The 8,956-nt window shown below is 46.0% G+C and overlaps 1 protein-coding gene across 1 annotated transcript; it reads left to right on the top strand.

Annotated features, from left to right (window-relative positions):
• The first annotated feature begins 3,473 nt into the window (after positions 1-3,473).
• LOC121417716 (early nodulin-75-like) lies at positions 3,474-8,325 on the top strand. Its single transcript, XM_041611449.1, has 2 exons — positions 3,474-3,531; positions 6,995-8,325. The coding sequence occupies exons 1-2, from the start codon at positions 3,474-3,476 to the stop codon at positions 8,323-8,325; spliced, it is 1,389 nt and encodes a 462-aa protein (XP_041467383.1).
• The last annotated feature ends 631 nt before the right edge of the window (positions 8,326-8,956 follow it).

Genomic DNA, 8,956 nt, shown 5'->3' with positions numbered 1-8,956 from the left:
TATCTATCTCTCTGCCTATTATCTGTTTAAATATGTCTATCTTTCTATCTATCGATCCATCTATCTGTCTGTCTATTTACCTATCTAACTCTATTGAACTATTTTTTTTTCTATCTATCTGTCTAATAATTATCTGTTTAAATATTGCTGTCTATCTATTTATCTATCTATCTATCTATCTATCTGATGATTGATCCGGCTGTTTAAATGTCTGTACATCTGTCTTTCTATCAATCTCTATTCAATTAATTAATCCGTTATTTAGGAGGACATTACAAAAAATGTTCTCATTCTGTGATGCCAGATGATGTACGTGACTCCGTCTTTATATCTCTTTCATTCCCATTTTATAGACACTTTATATTCTTGCACTTGGATATCATTCCCTCGCCTTCGTCTCGAGCACATAACAATGTAGAAATATCCACTTGGTTGTACTTTTCAATGTTTTAGTTAATGTTAATTTTTTGACCTGTCATTGCCTGATAAACCAGTGTCTTATCGACCCTACGGTTGATCCATTAGTACATGAATTATAAATTTAACCCGAGTCATTGGAGTGACTTTGATACAAGGATTCTTTACACTAATTGCCAAAGAGGTACCGAAAACTGAGCATTTATCACGGTTCAGCATAAACCTGCGTTTATAAGCCCCCAAAGTGGTTTTAGCTAAAACGATATTTTGATTGTAAAGCATATGTGAAAAATAATCTGATGGGGGAGGGTGAAAAATAAAAGATTGGTAAGGATGAAAGATAAGCAAATTTACTAACATTACATGGGGTCTCTCATTGACTGTTTTTTTTCTTCAAATATCTAGTTTTAATATACCTTTTGGGATATGGAGCGTTGTGGCCCAGTGGATTAGTCTTCGGACTTTGAAACATAGGCTCGTGGGTTCGAATCCCAGCCATGGCGTAATTTCCTTCAGCAAGAAACTGACCCACAATGTGCTGCACTCAACCCAGGTGAGGTAAATGGGTACCGGTAGGAAGTAATTCCTTAAAAAGCTGTGTGCGTTATGAACGCCTAGCTTAGCCGGGTAATATAAGAGCACCTAACAAGGTGGATATGTGCGCAATATAAATACCCTATATTATTATTATTATTATATTTATATTAAAGATTAAGATAATGAATTAGCTTAAGGTTTCATATGTATAGTAAAGAAACAAAAATGTTTGAGAGGAAGAGTACTTGTTCCAGTACTTTACAGTGGCGTACTGAGCCAACATTTTTCAGGGGATAGATATGGCTTATCGGGCAAAATTTATGAAAAGTTGCGAGCGAGAGAGCAAAAAAATGACATTTTTTCTGACAAATATTCAGATTTGTGATAGATTTTGACATAATATTCAGTTAATAATATTACAGTTCACGATTTTCGCTTTCATTTTCTTTATATCATTTCTCTTTGAGCCCCCCCCCCCCATCAAGTCAGCAAGTGAAAGGAAATTCTAGAAGAAAAAATAGATATCCTACTCTATCACAGATACCAGGAACAAAATAATGTTTAAGAATCGAGGTAATTATTACAAGAACTTCAAATAGGATTGTACGGCTTGCATGGGCCTGCTGGTCATGAACTTGACCAGAAGCCCGTAACACAAAGCTTAGCAATTATCGTAAAATATTTTTCTACAATTGATTCCATTGACTATACAATGTACAATCAATCGTAAAATCAAGTGTACGATTAATCGCTAACCTTTGTGTTACGGGACCCAGGTTGGTTTTATCCTTAAGCCGCATGGAACTGTGGAAAATTGTTGCCTTTTAAGGTCCTAGGAACGACTTTTTTAAAGGGGAATCTGGGGTGCGTTTCATCAACATTTTTGTCTGACAAGTTGTCAGATCTGACATCTTTCCTTGAATGTGATTAGCTGAGAAGCATCATTACTATGGTAACTGTCGGATAAAGTGGAACTTGTCAGATAAAACGTCCGACAAGTTCTTTCATGAAACGCTCCCCTGGTTTACATTTGACACCCCCCCCCCAGAAAAGGGTTGTTCTAAAAGTAAATGTTCTTGCAGGATAAATTTGATAAGTAAAAAAGAAGGTTTCTGCTACAAAAAAGAATGAGATTTCATTCCAGGACAAATTTGACAGCCCAAAAAAAAAAAACACATACACACAAAACAAAAGAAAAAAACAGAACGAAACCAAACAAGGGTTTTAACTATCAAATAGGTCATTTGTGTAACATTTCTGCCATTTACCATATCTATCAGATTTCCAGGGGATGCTGACGGTGGGGAATAACACAAGCAGAAGCCCCAATAGGGATGTGATCAGCACCCCCCCCCCCCCGCTTCCAATGGCCATGCTGCATGTGTGAATAGATGTAACATCTATTTCTTTGTCAAGTAACAATGAGGAAATTAGTAAGTCTGAAAGAGTAAGAGCGAGCAGGAGTTCTTTGGTACAATTATCTGAGTCTTGCTTGGAGTGTTTCAGGGAGTTTCACCGAGATTCCGTAATGCGCACATCTTTTGCAGACCTTGAGTGAACCCGAACTTCACAGCTTGTTTTCTTCTTATTGTTTGAAGCTCTTATTGACTAACATTGACGTCGCTGTTGCTCCGCCTTTTAAGCGCTTATACTGTTATTTGCATTTTACTGAATAAAAAAAAGAGAATTATAAAACAGTTGATTACATTAGTATTAATGGAAGGGGATAATATACATTGTGACACTCTCAGCTGCGATTTTGCTTTTAGTTTTAGTTCATTAATCATGATCCATTACCTTGGTTTTCAACTTGCTTATGGTTCACTCTCTCCGTCTTTGGGACAAGATATAGCAGATGCTCAAGCGATTTTCACTCACTAATCAACTTTGCTCCAGTTGATTGGTGTTGTGGAGGGAGCTACTTTTGAACTGCCGGTGGAATAGACCTCTGATCGATGCTTCAGCAAGATCGATCAATTCTTATTTCTTACTAGAAGTTAGGAACTTTATGATATCCCACCGATACTCTGAGGACGAGATTGATCCTGAGTGCTTGTTCTAGCTTAGCAAGTACGGTAAGATGTTTGAGAACTATTCAGATACCGTTTGGTGATACATTGACGGAGAGTTGATATATATACACATAGGGGCGGATCCAGGATTTTCCAAGGGGGAGGGTCGGAGTTTGACAAGTCAAAAATTAAAGATAAAGAATAAGAATAAAAAAAAAGGTTTTCATCCCAAATTGAAGGTCAGTTCGCTGAAAATTAGACGAGACGGGGGGGGGGGGGGGGGGGGGGCGGCGAATTTGTAAAAATACGGTATATTCACATTACAAATTTTGATTATGGCTCTCAAACGAGGGGGGTGGGGCACGGGCCTGATATGGGGTGTTAAAACCGACTCCAGTTTGTGTCCCTAGAGGACTACACCCTGAGGTGTTAAAATTACATCCTATAGAGTGAATTTAACACCTAAGAGTGTAACAGCTATACAACAAAGGTGTTTTAATACCACACATGAGTGTTGAACTAACACCACAAATCAAACGCAATACTTGGGTGTGGTCCTACGAATGTATTTATTTTTTGTTGTATAGGCCTAATGTTTTCGTATTCATGTTCTTATTATTAATCATCAAGAATCACAATATTAATAGGAGATTGGCTGGAAAACAAAAAGGGTCAAACAAGAAAAAATAAAAATCGAAAATAAAAACAGAAATATGGACAGAATATCTTGTATTAAGTTAGAGCTAACTTCGAGACTAATAAAAAAAAATCATGGTTTATTGAATGTAGTGGTTTTTGTTCGACTTCTCTCCGGAAACGAGTCACTCTCTCTCCCTGCATGCACGTGTACCTACACTGTAAAAAAATATTTCAGAAATAAGGATTTTTTTTCCATCACAATGCAGACTTTTTTTTAACACAGAGAATCTTTTGTCAAAAGTCAATTAATTACGAAAACTGCTTTGTCGAAAATCGGTTAATCGAAACAGCAGTTTCGCCCTGGGCCCCGTTGCAGAAAGAGTTGCAATCAAACGCAACTCTAAAAATCATGCGCAACTTGATTTTCAACCAATCAACAGCGCGTATTTTGGACTTGCGATTGATTTTTTGAGTTGCGTTTAAACGCAACTCTTTCTGCAACGGACCCCTGGACTCTCAACTGGACAAAGGACATAATTATTTGCAATCGAAATATAAGAAATCGTTGGACGATCAGCTATTTCCGGTCCACCAAATTTCCAGCCGCTGTCCATTGTCATTCAACTTTTTTAAAAAGAGAATTGTTGCGTTTTTGAAAGCGTCTGCATAGTGATTTTTAAAATGGCCTATTCCGTCGCGTAATATGTGCCTCTTATTCAGACAATGTAGCTTATGACGCTGTATTATAAAAATGACGATAATAATTATAATGATATAGGTTTAGTCCCAGGGAAGCCTCTTAAGTTCTGTAAACTGTTCTCCCAGCGGGCCCTGCTTATTACTACTCCGGCTTTAGCTGGGCTGCCTAGGCGCTCAAATCATTCCAGGAATGTTTCTATGATCTACATCCCTAACTCTCACCTACTCTCATCCACCTTCGAACCCATGCAGTCACCCCATCGACCCTGCAGCTCCATAGACAGCTAGTCTCATCCAACCTCCACCCAATAGAACAACTCTCATCCACCCTCCACTCACACACCTACCCTCATCCACCCTCCACCCACACACACCTACTCTCATCTACCCTCGATCCACCCACACACCTACCCTCATCCACCCTCCACCCACACACCTATTCTCATCCACCCTCCACCCACACACACCTACTCTCATCCACCCTCCACCCACACACACCTACTCTCATCCACCCTCCACCCACACACCTACTCTCATCTACCCTCCACCCACACACCTACTGTCATCTACCCTCGATCCACCCACACACCTACCCTCATCCACCCTCCACCCACACACCTCTTTTCATCCACCCTCCACTGGCAACATACCTACTCTAATCCACCCTTCCACTCCCCACACGTAATTTCATCAACCCTCCACCCCACACACCTACTCTCATCCACCCTCCACCCCACACACCTAATCTCATCTACCCTCCATCCACACACCCACTCTCATCAACCCTCTACCCCACACACCACCCTCCACTCACACACACCTACTCTCATCCACCCTCCACCCCACACACCTACTCTCATCCACCCTCCACACACATACACCTACTCTCATCTACCCTCCACCAACACACCTACTCTCATCCACCCTCCACTCCACACACCTACTCTCATCCACCTTCCACACACATACACCTACTCTCATCCACCCTCCACTCCACACACCTACTCTCACACCCTCCACCCTACACACCTACTCTCATCCACCCTCCCACCACACACACACTACTCTCACCAACCCTCCACCCACACACCTACTCTCATCCACCTCCACCACACACACCTACTCTCACCCACCCTCCACCCCACACACCTATTTTCATCAACCTCCACCCCACACACCTACTATCATCCACCCTCCACCCACACACCTGCTCTCATCCACCCTCCAACCCACACACCTGCTCTCATCCGCCCTCCACCCCACACACCTTTTCTCACCACCCTCACCCCAAACACCTACTCTCATCCACCCTCCACACACACACCTACTCTCATCCACCCTCCACCCCACACACCTACTCTCATCCACCCTCCACCCCACACACCTACTATTATCCACCCTCCACCAACACACCTACTCTCACCCACCCTCCATCCCACACACCTACTCTCATCCACCCTCCACCCACACACACCTACTCTCATCCACCCTTCACCCACACACACCTACTCTCATCCACCCTCCAGCCACATACCTACTCTCATCCACCCTCCACCCACACACCTGCTCTCATCCACCCTCCACCCACACACCTACTCTCATCAACCCTTTACCCCACACACCTACTCTCATCCACCCTCCACCAACACACCTACTCTCAACTACCCTCCATCCCACACACCTATTTTCATCCACCCTCCACCCAACATACCTACTGTAATCCAACTTTCCAGGCACCACACCTAATTTCATCAACCCTCCACCCCAAACACCTACTCTCACCCCTCCAACCACACACCTGCTGTCATCCACCCTCCACCCACACACCTACTCTCATCAACCTTTACCCCACACACCTACTCTCATCCACCCTCCACCAACACACCTACTGTCAACTACCCTCCATCCCACACACCTATTTTCATCCACCCTCCACCCACACACCTATTCTCATCACCCTCCACCCCAAACACCTACTCTCATCCACCCTCCACACACACACCTACTCTCATCCACCCTCCACTCCACACACCTACTCTCATCCACCCTCCACCCCACACACCTACTCTCATCTACCCTCCACACACACACCTACTCTCACCACCCTCCACCCCACACACCTATTTTCATCAACCCTCCACCCCACACACCTACTATCATCCACCCCTCCACAACACACCTACTCTCACCAACCCTCCATCCCACACACCTACTCTCATCCACCCTCCACCCACACACACCTACTCTCCTCCACCCTCCACCCACACACCTGCTCTCATCACCCTCCACCCACACACTACTCTCATCAACCTTTACCCCACACACCTACTCTCATCCACCCTCCACCAACAACCTACTCTCACCCTCCCTCCAACCACACACCTACTATCATCCACCCTCCACCAACACACGTACTCTCACCCACCCTCATCCCGCACACCTACTCTCAACCACCCTCCACCCACACACACCTACTCTCATCCACCCTTCACCCACACACACCTACTCTCATCCACCCTCCAGCCCACATACCTACTCTCATCCACCCTCCACCCACACACCTGCTCTCATCCACCTCAACCCACACACTACTCTCATCCACCCTCCACCAACTCTCAACTACCATCCATCCCACACATCTATTTTCATCCACCCTCACCCAACATACCTACTGTAATCCAACTTTCCAGGCACCACACCTAATTTCATCAACCCTCCACCCCAAACACCTACTCTCACCCACCCTCCACCCACACACCTGCTGTCATCCACCCTCCACCCACACACCTACTCTCATCAACCCTTTACCCCACACACCTACTCTCATCCACCCTCCACCAACACACCTACTCTCAACTACCCTCCATCCCACACACCTATTTTCATCCACCCTCCACCCAACATAACTACTGTAATCCAACTTTCAGGCACCACACCTAATTTCATCAACCCTCCACCCCAAACACCTACTCTCACCCACCTCCACCCCCACACACCTACTATCATCCACCCTCCACCAACACACTACTCTCATCCACCCTCCATCCCACACACCTACTCTCAACCACCCTCCACCCACACACTACTCTCATCCACCCTTCACCCACACACACCTACTCTCATCCACCCTCCAGCCCACATACCTACTCTCATCCACCCTCCACCCACACACCTGCTCTCATCCACCCTCCACCCACACACCTACTCTCATCAACCCTTTACCCCACACACCTACTCTCATCCATCCTCCACCAACACACCTACTCTCAACTACCATCCATCCCACACACCTATTTTCATCCACCCTCCACCCCACATACCTACTGTAATCCAACTTTCCAGGCACACACCTAATTTCATCAACCCTCCACCCCAAACACCTACTCTCATCCACCCTCCACTCCACACACCTACTCTCATCCACCCTCCACCCCACACACCTACTCTCATCTACCCTCACACACACCTACTCTCACCCACCCTCCACCCCACACACCTATTTTCATCAACCCTCCACCCCACACACCTACTATCATCCACCCTCCACCAACACACCTACTCTCACCAACCCTCCATCCCACACACCTACTCTCATCCACCCTCCCACCACACACTACTCTCCTCCACCCTCCACCACACACTGCTCTCATCCACCCTCCACCCACACACCTACTCTCATCAACCCTTTACCCCACACACCTACTCTCATCCACCCTCCACCAACACACCTACTCTCACCCTCCCTCCAACCCACACACCTACTATCATCCACCCTCCACCAACACACGTACTCTCACCCACCTCCATCCCGCACACCTACTCTCAACCACCTCCACCCACACACCTACTCTCATCCACCCTCCAGCCCACATACCTACTCTCATCCCCCCTCCACCCACACACCTGCTCTCATCCACCCTCAACCCACACACCTACTCTCATCCACCCTCCACCAACTCTCAACTACCATCCATCCCACACATCTATTTTCATCCACCTCAACCCAACATACCTACTGTAATCCAACTTTCCAGGCACCACACCTAATTTCATCAACCCTCCACCCCAAACACCTACTCTCACCCACCCTCCACCCCACACCTGCTGTCATCCACCCTCCACCCACACACCTACTCTCATCAACCCTTTACCCCACACACCTACTCTCATCACCCTCCACCAACACACCTACTCTCAACTACCCTCCATCCCACACACCTATTTTCATCCACCCTCCACCCAACATACCTACTGTAATCCAACTTTCCAGGCACCACACCTAATTTCATCAACCCTCCCCCAAACACCTACTCTCACCCACCCTCCACCCACACACCTACTATCATCCACCCTCCACCAACACACCTACTCTCATCCACCCTCATCCCACACACCTACTCTCAACCACCCTCCACCCACACACACCTACTCTCATCCACCCTTCACCCACACACACCTACTCTCATCCACCCTCCAGCCCACATACCTACTCTCATCCACCCTCCACCCACACACCTGCTCTCATCCACCTCCACCCACACACCTACTCTCATCAACCCTTTACCCACACACCTACTCTCATCCATCCTCCACCAAACACCTACTCTCAACTACCATCCATCCCACACACCTATTTTCATCCACCCTCCACC

The sequence above is a fragment of the Lytechinus variegatus genome, chromosome 6, assembly GCF_018143015.1.
Source record: "Lytechinus variegatus isolate NC3 chromosome 6, Lvar_3.0, whole genome shotgun sequence".
Lineage (NCBI taxonomy): Eukaryota > Metazoa > Echinodermata > Echinoidea > Temnopleuroida > Toxopneustidae > Lytechinus > Lytechinus variegatus.
Note: the sequence above shows the minus strand (reverse complement) of the source record. Positions and strands in the feature narration are given on the sequence as shown.

Coding starts and splice junctions, on each gene's coding strand:
- LOC121417716 (XM_041611449.1), top strand. CDS start 3,474: ATGAGTGTTGAACTAACACCACAAATCAAACGCAATACTTGGGTGTGG. Junction 3,532..6,994: donor TTGGGTGTGGTCCTACGAAT/GTATTTATTTTT, acceptor CCAACTTTCCAG/GCACCACACCTAATTTCATC.